General features: G+C 38.0%; 1 protein-coding gene across 5 annotated transcripts in view; it reads left to right on the forward strand.

The window, feature by feature from the left end:
- ankrd52b (ankyrin repeat domain 52b) overlaps nt 1-13359 on the forward strand; it is a 29631-nt gene extending 16272 nt beyond the window's left edge. For 3 of the 5 annotated variants that reach the window (XM_039663369.2, XM_089124984.1, XM_089124985.1), the window contains exons 20-28: nt 1288-1405; nt 4626-4845; nt 6244-6331; nt 6424-6507; nt 7298-7443; nt 7550-7632; nt 8975-9057; nt 9148-9239; nt 11229-11560. In XM_039663369.2, coding sequence (XP_039519303.2) covers nt 1288-1405; nt 4626-4845; nt 6244-6331; nt 6424-6507; nt 7298-7443; nt 7550-7632; nt 8975-9057; nt 9148-9239; nt 11229-11413 — 1099 coding nt within the window. In that variant the 3' untranslated portion in view covers nt 11414-11560. Of the gene's footprint in view, nt 1-1287; nt 1406-4625; nt 4846-6243; nt 6332-6423; nt 6508-7297; nt 7444-7549; nt 7633-8974; nt 9058-9119; nt 9240-11228; nt 11561-13071 lie in introns of those variants that run through there. The other 2 variants (XR_016148450.1, XM_089124986.1) reach the window with 2 other exon arrangements.
- Nucleotides 13360-14474: the final 1115 nt, after the last annotated feature.

Below are 14474 nucleotides of genomic sequence, written 5' to 3' on the forward strand. Positions count from 1 at the left end.
AAAAGGGTTCCTCTGGGTTCTATATAGAACCCTGGGGTTCCGTACTTGGCCAATAGAACCTTTTACCAAAAAAAAAATGGTTCTATATAGAACCATTTTGGAGTTCCATATATGAAGTGGGGGATGGAACCATTTCTGGTTCTAAATAGAACCATTTCTTCTAAGAGTGAAGAGGTCATCATATAATAAAAATATCCTGTCAGTTTCAGAACTGAAAACGTCCTTGTTAGTCCAATAAAAGCTTTTATTGACACCAGCACCAGCAAACGACTCGATTTTCAAAGTGGGGAACTATGACGTCAAAGAGGATAAAACCCCACCCCCGCAGAAGAAGATCAACGCCTACTTCAACACGGCCGGTTTAGCCCCGCCCACCGATTTGCGCATGACATGCATAGCTAAATAACATGGATGCCACAGCCTTACTAGTGATGACAACCCGGATTGAGCTACCGAGCAATACAGAATATTGTGCAGCGCCTGGTTGTGGAAGACAGTCGCTGCATAAGCTTAGATATTTTTATTCCCAAATCAACTAATCTAATTTTACTGTAAATTGAGAAAATATCCATGTTTCCATATGGCAACCCTGTTCAACAGTGGAATTGCAGTAATGTATTTCCCCATTGGGATTTTTTTTATAGTTTGTACTGTAGCATCAACAATATGATTGCAGTTATTTATTTGTTTATTGTAGTATAGTTGTATGTATGTATGTATGTATAAATAACTAAATAATTTCTTTCGTTCAGAAAATTAATACAGTAATATTTTACAGATAGGGCAATAGGAAGAGTGCAGAGTTAGCTCTTCCATGTGATGAGAGTAAGAACGAGTTTGGCAAATGATAGGGATCTTTTTTTTTTTTTTGGTTTGGAATTTTGGATGAGTTCCAAGTATAAAAGTCGAATTATTTCTTAAAGAAATATGCATTTAAATAGAACAGAAAATCAGAATTTTACAGAATAACAATTTTATGACCATTTTCCATTGTGATACAGCATTGCCATAAAGCAGTGTTTCCCTAAGATTGTTAAAGCTATTTCATGGAACAAAATGCATACCATAGAGGCTTACATGTAATTACAATGCACCAGTATGTTCAAAATAAGTAAACTGTGTCACATGGTTAAGTGACCCAAATTAGAATAGAATGTGGTGGGAATTTAGACGCATTAATATGTTAAATTGTTTCCTCCCATCTTTCTCTTTCTCTCTCTGTTTCCTTTTTTGCATTGTTTAATGTATTGCTATTGTAAGCATAGTTTGGTGGTACTGTATCTGTAGGACTCCACTGATGTTGGCCACACTGGGAGGTCACATTGACTGTGTCCACATGCTGCTTGAGAGAGGAAGTAAACCAGACACTGGAGACCGAAGAAGCCGCACTGCTTTACATCGCGCAGTAAGTTTATGTGTTTGGTTTGTGTATCTGAATATTTACACATTATCAGGCTGGGCTCTACTAGAATAGGATTTCATGCTTGATTGTTAAAAAAAAACTTATTTTTCGCAAATTTGATGTTGTTGCAGCTCGTCTCTTCCCAGTGTCTCAGTAACGCTCTGGGGTGCATTTCCTGTTTAACGACGTAACTCGATGATTAAAGGTACAATATGTAAGAATTTTGTAATAAAATATCCTAAAATCACTTGCACAGTGTGATATGTTTCCTGCAGTTGTGTGCTTACAATATCCCAAAAGTTTTTTTTCAGAGAAATTCGAATTTTAAATAAATGGCCGTCCCGGACAAAAATGTCGCCTGTCAATGACGCAATATCCGCGTTATCCTCGGTTTACGCTCATACTACGCTCAACTGCATAGTGCGTAACGTTTAGCGGCACGCAGTTTGTGTTTCTTTCAAACAAAGAACATGGCAAGCAGACTTTGGGACAAACAAGGAGAGCTAAAATGAGGATCAACATCAGCGTGGCGTTTTTGAGACGCCGAGAGCTAGCGTCCGCGACTAACTTGGACTCGACAGAGTTTCACGAGTCACGACTTGACAGCTTTATTAGACAGGTGAGCAAATTTACATAAAACATATCAATGTTGGCCTATACAACGTTAGCTCAACATGATGAAATTATGGTCAGTATGTTATTCTAATGTTGATCTAGCGTACTGCTATAGTTTCGTATAGCAAACGAACTAACACGTAGTATAACATTATAACTTTCAACAGACATTTAAATGCCATTTAGTGTGATAGTGTAACGTTAGAGCAAGTGAAGCAGCGCTGCGTTACCTCACAAGATTAATTCGTCTAATAAACTGACTTGCGGGTAAGTTCGGTAGAATTAAATGTCCTTATTTCCGTGGGACTCGCGTGTGATATCTGTCTCTTTAGCAATCGCGACCTGCTTCGTACCACTGTAATGTTAAAAAACATGAATGTTTGCACTCATCCATAAACATTATTAGATCCCTCAGCTTGACAGCAAGTCCCATCATTCAGCTCATCACTGTGTCATCAACCTACGCCTTTGTTATTGTTGAAAACTGCGCCCTCTTGTGGCGAAAAAACAAACAACTACATATTGTGCCTTTGACTACCATCGTTGAAGAAGTCAACAGGCTAGTCACGCCTGTTTCCCAAAACCGTACTGTCGCAAATTTGTCATTCAGTCAAGCTGGTTAATGATGTCACACACATGGTGGAGTAATAACTTCTATTAATGAATCTGTTTTAAATCGAATTAATGCCAGATTTATGCTATAAATTGTGGGCATGAGTCATGACATCTGCGGACCATTTCAAATTTTTCTCAGTTGTTTTGCTTTATTTCCAGATTCAATCATTGGCTGGTTCTTGCGTACTAGAGCACATGCGCACTATTCAAAAACTACACTTTAAATCTCTTGACAAACTAAAAAACGTAAATAACATTTTTATATATTTGAAATAAAATATATATAGATTGTACTGAATATCAGCTTGCTTATTTTGCTCAAGATAAGGATTTATTAAGTCCACGTCATGCAAACAAGAGAGCTGGTCGAGATCTGTCGTTCCAACTACACAACTTTGCGACGCTGTTTGCGAATGATCGTTAAGACTCGATGAACTACAGTTTGTTGATAACGACAGAACTTGCGACCATAGTTGGCAAACGATTCTTTGGAAACGCAACCCTGTCTCTATGAAGCCCCTCCTTCTGAAAAGCACACTGTGCTCTGATTGGTCTCCTGGAGCACTGTTGTGATTGGTCAAGCGCTTCGAGTGTGTTTGGGAAAGTCCCGCCTCTTACCATAGACCCCAGTTTCAACACACTACTAACTGAGTCAACCAGGCCCCGCCCCTTTATTCTGCGGATGAAATATTTAAATGAGGAATATATATTGTGACGTTCCCGAAAGAAAACTCAAGACTTGAGACTTGAGGAGGGACATTACACTGTAAAGAACGATGAACGTAAAAAAGGATAATAGGTCGTTTTAAGGAGTCTGATTCTGCAAAAGGGAATCGTATTTCTGGGTCTTTACGCCGCTCTGCAAACTAACTAATCCTACGAAATGCGCTTTCCATTTCAGTCCTTCTGTTTCACATTTGGCAAACATGCATTGCGGGTTGAAATCATATCCGAAATTAGCTTAGCCGGACACTTGGGCTTAAATGTGGTGAAGATGTCAGCAGATCTAAGCTCTATAGTGAGGACGGTTCAACACATGTTGCCTAATTATAGGAGTCATTAGCCGTGCAAAGGCTCCCTTTACAACTGTGTTTTCCGTGATTGGATTTATGACCGAATCTCACTGAGATTCACACAGTAAGTGACTGAACTGTGAACTTTAAGTCCATTCAGAGGTGGTCTGGGATGGATTTAATGAAGGTATATTTGCGGAATGAGGTTTTATTCTGCTCTGACAATGTGAAGGAGAACACTGTGCTTCTGTAATTTACACACAATATCCAGTCATCAATCAAATTACTTCACTTGGAATCTTGTTTCTCTTATTTCTATTTTCACACAGAGCAACTTTTTAAATTCAAAAATATGAGTTACAAAAATCACAATCACGTTGTTCCACTAAATGTGTTTTGCCTTCTTGCTTGAATTCACGGCAGAAGCAGTTATTTAATCTTTTGGGACAGGATTTTGTTGGGCTTGATTTTGTCCATGAGGAATTGATTGGATGGCTCTCTAACCCAGGATGCATGTGGTTACTGAGCGGACAGCTGTCACTGAGTGTTGCGTTACATTTTGGTCCACACTTTAGGGGTGAAAAAAACAAAACAATTCACGTCTCGGGATATATTTGATCTTCGATGTGTGTGTGTTTCTTTAAAACTATTTTTCAGTCATTTTGTTGACCAAATGTTCATAATGGGTGAAATGCTCAATTTTGATGGCAGCTCAGATAACTTTTGCATTCATTATGGGAACAATTTGGAGTTTCTTTAAGTGCTAAACTGAAGAAAAAAAAATTGTAGAAACAAATTTCACTCAGAAATGTTGACATTATTTAACAATTAAATGCTGTTTTCTTGTAAAACATACTCCAATTGTGTTTATTTTATTTTGAACTTTAAAAAAAAACATTTTTTATTGTGTAGTACAAAACAAAATGATTATGTTATGTGAGTAAGGCGAACTGAATTTCGGTGCCCTCTGTGTGTTTCAGGCAGTAGTTGGGAATGAGGAGTGTGTGTCGGCACTGTTGGTGCATGGAGCCTTCGCTCTGTGCCGGGACGCTCATGGCAGGAGCCCTTTGCATTTGGCTTCCTCTTGTGGTCATGCGGGACTATTGCGGCCCTTACTGGATGCAGTGTCACTTTCAGACCCGCTTGACTCTCTGCTAGACTACAGGGCCTACACACCCACTCACTGCGCTGTTTACCATGGTAAAATCCCATTCTAATACCTTTAAAAAATAAATGAATGACAAATATTTCATTTTCTACCTAAAATTAAGTTGGCATGAAATGGGATGTGCTATTGCCTTTTCTTTCCTATTGTGACATATACAAAAGTAAAATGCTTCTATAACAAGAACAAATGTGGGCGGGGCTTGAATTTGTCTGAGGAACTGATTGAGATCGTCCTCACTGCAGAAGATGAAATCCAGGGGGAGGGGTTGGATCCAGATCCAACTCCTCCCACTTTACATATACCTAAACCCCACCCCAATCCTACCCATCTCCACCCCCTGATGCCTAACTCCACCCCTAATCCTACCCATCTCCGCCCCTTGATCAATAACTCCACCCCTAATCCTACCCATCTCCACCCCCTGATCCCTAACTCCACCCCTAATCCTACCCATCTCCACCCCCTGATCTCTAACCCCACCCCTAATCCTACCCATCTCCACCCCCTGATCTCTAACCCCAACCCTAATCCTACCCATCTCCACCCCCTGATCCTTAACTCCACCCCTAATCCTACCCATCTCCAGCCCCTGATGCCTAACTCCACCCCTAATCCTACCCATCTCCACCCCCTGATCCCTAACCCCACCCCTAATCCTACCCATCTCCACCCCCAATCCCCAACCCCACCCCTAATCCTACCCATCTCCAGCCCCTGATGCCTAACTCCACCCCTAATCCTACCCATCTCCAGCCCCTGATGCCTAACTCCACCCCTAATCCTACCCATCTCCAGCCCCTGATGCCTAACTCCACCCCTAATCCTACCCATCTCCAGCCCCTGATGCCTAACTCCACCCCTAATCCTACCCATCTCCAGCCCCTGATCCCTAACTTCACCCATAATCCTACCCATCTCCATCCCATGATCCCTAACTCCACCCCCAATCCTACCCCTCTACGCCCCCTGATTCCTAACTCCACCCCTAATCCTACACATGTCCGCCCCCTGATTCCTAACCCCACCCTTAATCCTACCCATCTCCGCCCCTTGATCCCTAACTCCACCCCTAATCCTACCCATCCCCACCCCTTAGATCTGGATCCAACGCCCCCTTGATCTCGTGTACTGCAATGAGGTGCTTCTGAACTGATTGGATGGTTGTGGTTTGCTATTGGCTGATCTCATGTGAGTGACAGGTTATAGCCCCGCCCTCGTCATCAGAGAAGAAGAGATGCTGCAAGAGGGAGAGGAAGTTACAGTATTTTAATCAAAGATTATTAAGGCACATGAATTTAAAAAATAACAATAATTACTGCAATATTCCATAAAAAAACAAGAATTGTCTAATTTGATTTCATGGAGAGTTTAAAGAAACCTCCTGTATTTACAAGTCATGTAAAAGTTTTTTTTTTTTTTTTTACACACAGGGCACAATGATTGTCTCGAAGTGTTACTTGAATATAGACCGTCGAGCTTCCAGGAAGGAAATGCCTTCACACCACTGCACTGTGCGCTGTGAGCGAACCTCTCCTGTCCATCTTCAGAAGCTTTCTGTACAAAACACACACATTTCATGACGAGAACATTTCCTGTGTCTTCCTCCACAGAATCACTGGTCACGATGGTGCCGCTCAACTGCTAGTTGAAACTATAGGACCAAAGATCATGAACCTCAGAGATGCCAAAGGAAGGTGTGTGTGTGTGTGTGTGTGTGTGTCTGTCGCCCACTTAAAAATATTTATGTGTAGTTAATATAGTAAAGAGAGATAAACTTGAATGTTTTACAGTGGGTCACAAACCACTTCGGATAAACCAGAGTCTCTTTTTAAAAGCTAATGTCAAAAAGCCACCGATATTCCAGAAAGATTATTATTATTATTATCCATTTAGTTCACTTTTGGGGGATATTACCTTTCATGTAGTGAGTAATAGAGCTGTTCTGCACAGAACAAATGTGATTCTGAACTGAAACGAGTCGTCAGTATTTCCAGTCTCACTTCCTGCTGAATCTGTGTAGGTTTGTAACAGATTTGCATAATGCCGGTCTATGTTCTTCATCGGCTGCCGTGAACAACGTCTACTTTGACCCTCACACACTGTAGTTGTATCTGAGACTGGAAGAGTTTGGCTCGTGTTGTTCATGTGGAGAAGGACACTGCGGACAAAGCAAATCCACTTTGATGAGATTGAAACCGACACTATCGTCTCTGTTCGTATCAAGAGCTGAGGAAGATCCAGAGCTGAAACTCAGATATGCTAATGAGCTAATGACACGGTCGACCAATCACAACAGACTGGACCGTCTGACCAATCAGAGCAAAGCGGCTCTCAGAGAGGCGGGGTTTAGAGAGACTGACTTTTTGGTCGAACAGTTTCAGACACTGAGAGAAAAGAGCTGATGCTGCAATGGATATTATGAGAAAGTTTTATTTTTTTTTATAAAAGGGGCACTTTAATATTCTCAGTGTATTTTGTCTACAGGACTCCACTACATGCATCTGCACATGCAGGAAATACGGCAGGACTGCATCTAGCGTTAGCCTGCGGTTCAGATGTAAACTCAGTCGATTACACCGGGCGCTCTGCATTAATGGTTGCTGCTGAGAATGGGCATACGTCTGCTGTCGGTTTGTATAATTTTATTGTCCAGTGCTTTCTATGAGCGTGTGTAGAGTGGTTGTGTGTTCCATTGATTTAAAAAGATGTTGTCTTTATTGATCTGCTCGGTTCTAGACATCTTGCTTCATCAGTCCAAAGCGAACCTCTCACTACTGGACATCAACAGGAACTCGGCACTTCACATGGCTTGTAGAAGAGTAATGTACCCTAGCACTCATAGTGCCCTATATTACACAACATGTGCTGATTATCAGTGGCTACGTTTACATGCAACCAAATGATCCGTTAGTAATCGGATTGATGACTCAATCGGACTGAAAGGAGTAGTTCCCTTTTGAAAAAACTTTTGCTGATAATTTACTCACCGCCTTCTCATCCATGATGTCCATGTCATTCTTTCTTCAGTCGAAAAGAAATTAAGGTTTTTGATTAAAACACTCAAGGATTTTCTCCATATAATGGACTTCAATGGGGTCCAAACGGTTCAAGGTCCAAAAGACAGTTTCAGTGCAAACTGCAAACTGCTCAAAGGGCTTTAAACGATTCCAGGCGATGAATAAGGGTCTTATCTAGCGAAACGATCGCTCACTTAAACAAAAAAAGTTTAAGTTTTATAAGCTAAAATGCTCACCTTGCTCTGTTCTGTGATGCGCGTTCGTGACTCTCCTGTTCGAACCAGTTCATTAAAACCAACAAATCTTTTTCTGAGTTGAATGAACCAAATGACTTGGAAGTAAATTTGAGTAAATTATCAGCAAAAGTTTTTTTGAAAAGTGAACTACTCCTTTAATTGATCCGAAAGAAATTTCGATCGGATTGAAAGGGGTGGTTTATTCATTTTCTAATCAGATCGACAGGACATGTAAAGACCAGAACCACAATGATGTAGAAATAGCCCAATGATCTATAACTTGTGTCATTGTGAATGAATGACACACTTAAATGAGTGTCCTGTCTAGGGTTGGGTATCGGTTGGGTTTTATCCGATACCAGTACCTACTCTGCATTTTTTAAACGGTTCTTGAAACGGTACTTAAGAAAACGAAACCGCACACACTTTGTCAAAAAAAATAATAATACCCCTTTATTTATAGGGCCAAACTGGACACAATATTAACTTACAATATAAATACAAGTTAGTAACATATGGTAATAGTAAATAAACCAATATAAAATAAAAGTTCATATTTACATAATATCAAATAAAACAATGTAATTATACTGGAGATTAATAGAGATTACTACCAGGGTAATATAACATCGACATGGCTACAGGTTTCCATGTTTTGTCTGCTTTAACTAGTCATGTAGGCTTGTAAGTTATCTTGTCATTTACTAGTTAAGCTCTTAGCTAGTTTGATATTTCGTTCCCACTGCGTCTTATACGCAGCTTTGAGTGTATATATATAGTGACATAAACGCACACGTCACATGTTTAGCATTCATGTAAACACTACATTCAGATTCATCAATCAAATTCCAAAACCAAAGTTGTGCATGTAAACACAGCCAATGATCATCACGCGTTTAACTCAACAGGGTCATGAAATGTGTGCTCTTCTCATTCTGGCTGAGATTGACGACCCCTCGCTCATCAATGCCACAAATAGTGCACTTCAAACGTGAGCAATCCCACATTATAAGTGTATTAGTGTATGTGTGTGTTGGTTGTTTATTTTCACAGTTGAGGTTTTTCTATCTACACACACTAGGCCTCTGCATATTGCAGCAAGAAATGGTCTTGCCACGGTGGTTGAGGTTCTGCTGACTCGAGGTGCAGCGCTTCTGGCCCTAGATGAAGATGGTGAGTTTCTCCATTGCCAAGCTAGAGCCCACAGAATTAACTTCCCCAATAGTCATTAGTATTGACTGGTAGATTTAGTGTTTGAAGAGACTGTTAGTGGAATTCTCTTTTCTGGTTCACCATTTCTTTACTTATTTTGTGACAAGTACTACATCTTCTTGCATGTTAATCTAAGTTTTTGTCTCGATCATGACGAGCGACTTGTAATTCTGTCAGTCACTTGGTTTGTGTTTCCATTTGAAGTCGGGTTGCCCGGCGTCCAACAGTGGAATCTCATTTAAATCCCAAAATCCCGCTCAACACCGCTGAATTTTTCATGTCATGTAGCATGTATGCTTTAAGAAAAGTTTACAGAAAAGTGTTCTTGATGCTTAAACTAATCATGTTGCCTTGTTAGGACTTAATTCATTTTTAAACTAGAAAAAATGTGCATTTTATTTTTTTGTTTTCTTTAAATTCAGTATGTGCTGTGGAGAAACTAATTCAAAGTAGCTAGCAACCATACTAACTTAATTACATTTTTTAGTTGTTTTTAAAACTGGTGTCCAATAGAGTCCGACCGATAAAGGATTTTGAAGGCCGATACCGATACAAATATTTGTTAGTTTTAAAATCTGATATTCCGATATATCGGCCGATTTTTTTTATTTATTTTTATTTTATTTTATTTTTTTTTTCAGAAACGCGCAACAAAACATTAACAGATTTCCCCAACATTAGTTATTTGTAGTTATTTATGAGTTTTAACTAAAATAATATGATAATGCATTTTAAAAAGAAACTTTTTCTTTTATTGTCACAACAGAACAGACTGATGACAGTGGCATTAGCTAGCTTTGTGGTTAGCTAGTCTATGATGATTAGATTATAATTATAATTTAGCAATGGGATGTTGTTATTCAAGCAATGTATGTCTCCTGACCAACTCAACGAGTGTTGCCAACAGCGACGGTGTAGAGTGCCCTCTGGTGGACAAACTATACAACTCCAACACTCATGACATGGTTGAAGCGCGTTTCGTCCGTTTTTATTTTATTCTTGAAATATTCATTGCATTTATCGGCCATTGTAACTGCCGATACCGATATTTTGGAAAATATCGGCCTGCCGATATATTGGTCTGGCTCTAGTTTCCAATACCAAAAGCCAATATATTGTGAAAAAATACTATATTGTACATTTCCAGCTAAAAGGGCACATTCTTCTTGCAAAGATGTGAACAAATGTTAATTCTCTAGTTCATTCAAAGTTATCAGGTCTTTAATAATGTTCTTTACACAAAAACATTGGTAACACTTTAAATTTGGGTCCAAATCTCACTATTAACTAGTTGTTAATTAGCATGCATATTATTAGGATATAGGCTTTTTTTTAGTACTTATAAAGCACATATTAATGCCTTGTTCTGCATTACCATATTCTACATCCCTTAATCTAACTGTTAGGCAGTGATTAGGAGTTTACTGAGGCTAACTGGAACATAAACTAAAGTGTGACCAGAACCTCTCTGTCATTCATGGAATGGTGTTTATGAAACTGTTTAGTTGGGCTTTTGTCCAAAATGTCTAAATTCAGAGAACATTCAAAAGTAACAGTCCCATAATGTTTTCAAAATAATAAAATATGAATGTTCCTTTATATTCTGAAGAATATGGGTTACCAAACAGTTGATGGACTGGAAAAATACTATGGAAGTCATCTGTTTGGTAACCCATATTCTTCAGAATATCTATAGCAGAAGAAAGAAACTCGCACAGGTTTAGAACAACATGAGGACGAGTTATTGACGACCGAGTTGTAATTTTTAAGCGAACTGTCCGAAGCATTTAAAAAAGTAAAATAATGGCCGTTTTGAACTATGTTTTATAACGTTAGCAAAAAACACTTAATGATTCTTGCATTAAATAATTTGACATGCTAGGACAACTTATCCTTATCCTTGAAATGTTTTCGTAAGTATTTGCACACATTAATTGTGACATGTTTTAGGTCATACTCCAGCGTTGGCGTGCGCTCCTAATAAAGATGTGGCGGACTGCCTGGCTCTCATCATTTCCACTATGAAGCCCTTTTCGGCTGGCACCCGATGTGGCGTCAGTCTGATGAAGAACTGTGGCATTGCTGTATCCCATCAGCCCTTGTCCAACATACAACTGATTACAGAGGAACCGTAGGACTGAGTGAACACCAAACTATATACCTTTATCAAACTGCACCGCTCCTTCCCATCCAGACTGAAGGTATTGGTCTGTTATACATCGCTACTGTTTTACAGTCACATATTCATTTGTAGTGCAATAAATCTTTAACAAATGCCACCATTCCATTATATGCTGAATTCCTCCTTAATAACCAGCCATAGAAAGTCGCTTCACAGTCAACATCTGCTACTGTTTTAGCATCATATACTGTAGTATACAAGGGCCTAAATCTATTCATTTGTGGTTGCATGTGTGGGTACTTTAAATATGACATTTTTACAGTGCCGTCACTTTTATCTTAGCCTATTACTAAGATTTCCCAGCTTTCTTTGGCCACTTTTTATGCATTTAATGCAGAAATAACAATAGTTAGCCACCCTACAAACTCCTGACATGCCCCACAAAACATCTAAATGTCAAAATAAAAGTCTCTCACTTATAGATTATCTATGCTTATAATCCTATTTTATAGACAATTCATATAACACCTTATTTAGCAATTCCTAAACAATACAACGTTAAATGAAGTAAATTACACACGGGGTATCACTATTGCCATTCATGTTTTAGTTGTAACACACAAAAAAAACTGTTGAAGTTGCACTGTGCTTTTATTTATTTATTTCAATCATAATTTATCGTTAGTAAACAGTTACAGTAGATTTTATCATCTGATACTATTAATTACAGTAGATTAGCACAATACGTTTTTAATTAAAAAGTAGAAATGTCTGATCCGAATTCTGGTCGAAAAATAATCATTTGCAATATTTGATTGTTTGCACGTCCTACTACTCCTACTACTACGTCCTAAACTACTTTTGTTTTATATATATATATATATATATGAAGAGTTCAGATGCAAAAGCCTCTAAGTGCCATTTGAAATTTTCTTCTAGAACGATGATTTTTATCAAGCTTGTATATTTAAGTTCAGTGATTTCACTTAAATGGCAATGATGATTACCTATTACTTGTTATTTAAGTGAAATTACTGAACTTAAATATACAAGTTTGATAAAAATCATCATTCAAGAAGAAAATTTCAAATGGCATTTAGAGGCTTTTGCATCTGAACTCTTCATATATATATCCGCATATCACAAGTTATTTCCTCAACTTTTTCCTTATCTAATCTGCTATTTTATGGCAGTATATGATCTGATTTGCAGCATTCATTTTAATAGCTCATCATTTGTCACAAACAACTCAACAAAAGTTGAACCAATTTTCATTATAATTCTACTTTTAATACTAAACACACAGTTGTGTGTTAATCATGATGGGATTTGCACTAGGTAATCAATAACCATATGGGTATTACAGAACTGATCGTAAATGCATTGTAGATGTATAAAAATCACAATATATTAATAGGTATGATGCAAAACACATGTCCACTATATCACTGAGCAGCTCAGCTGATGTAACCATTTCATATAAGCAAAAAGGCTCTCAATTCTGTGCTGTATTATGAATATAAACATGGCGCACTTTTGACTATATTGTTACTTAAATATTGCGTAGAGGTCGAAGGTTTTATCTAGTCATCACACGGTTTGAGGTTCAAACTAGGGCCATGTGTAAGAAATGATGATGAATTTTAAACAACATTTTTTATAAATGTACAGGTTTCCAGGTCAAAGTCATTGGAAATCTATGAGGTGATCTTAATTATTGAGCAGATTCCCAGTGATTTAAGCCGCAAGATTTCACAGAGCAAAGGTAAATGTGAACGTCCCTATTACAGCCTCAAAATTGAGAGCATTACAGAGCAAACCAGAACAAATTTTTTGTATGTTTATATTAAAACTGTCATAAAATGTCTCATGTTTGTGTAATCTTATTTATTTAATTTATTACATTGCTTCATATATAAAACTACAATAATACCGTCAGTGACATACGGAGCCCCAAAGAGGACATGGTGATGAAAAAAATCCCAGGTGAAAAAGACGTACACTTAAGTGTATTAAAAATGCATTACATTATATTTGTATTGTGCTAAAAACATATTTAAGTACATTTTTAATAAACTTAATTGTATGAGATGCGAGATAAAAGTGTTTGCTTGCAAATCTTTTGCAAGAGAATTTGCTTTCGCTTGCAAAACCTTTGTGATAAACTTTTTTTCATATTTTAAATATTTTAAAAAGTTGAATTAGTATGGTCATAAAAAACAAATATCCCCCCGGACACCATTTTTTCGGGCAGTACTGTATATATATATATAATAATCCCCTGGGGACCAAGGTGTATTTGGGGTCCTTAAGATGTTTTGAGATGCCCTGACATCTGTGCTTTTTTAAGTTGCTTATAGACATATTAATGGCACAGGTGAAATTATACTATATTTAGCACAAACAGGGCTACCATAATATCTGAGCAACATGTATGTACATGTTTGTATTTTTGAGAGAATATTGTTTATGCGTGGTTATTGGAAAAAAAAATTTAAGTTTCTGAAATAATGCCACAAAACACATACTGTACCTGTCACAGACATCAATCACTTTGACCCATTCAGGCTGAGCGATTGTGCCACTATAGAGGCATAGCGTCTCACTTCTCTGCCTTCTCTGCTAACAGTCATGCCATGAACTAGAAACTTAATGTGAATGAAATGGATTGAAACTTTTAAGTTGTTCATTTTTTTTTTCTATTCCGTTAGTTAAAAGTTTTAATGGTTGCATGTTCATAATGGTTTAGGAGTTTACAGCATCTTTTTATTTGGCTTTTCTGATTCAAAACCCTGTGTGACTGACAATAACAATGGTAAGCACAATATACAGCACATGGAGTTAACATGGGTCTCATGGAGTGAAACTTCTGATTTAGGAATCCAAGCAGTTTCCAAATCAGATCATGATCACATAGTTTTCCATTTTTGGCTGGAAAATAATGTCGTGTGTTCCTGAACACCTACACGAAAATGTTCAGGTTTGTCCGATCTTTTTTTAATAATGATAATGTTTTATTTATATAGCGCCTTTCAAGTAAGGACACTTACAAGAAATACAGAAGTACAAGCAAA

Source organism: Pimephales promelas, chromosome 21 (assembly GCF_988280905.1).
Source record: "Pimephales promelas chromosome 21, fPimPro1.hap1.1, whole genome shotgun sequence".
Lineage (NCBI taxonomy): Eukaryota > Metazoa > Chordata > Actinopteri > Cypriniformes > Leuciscidae > Pimephales > Pimephales promelas.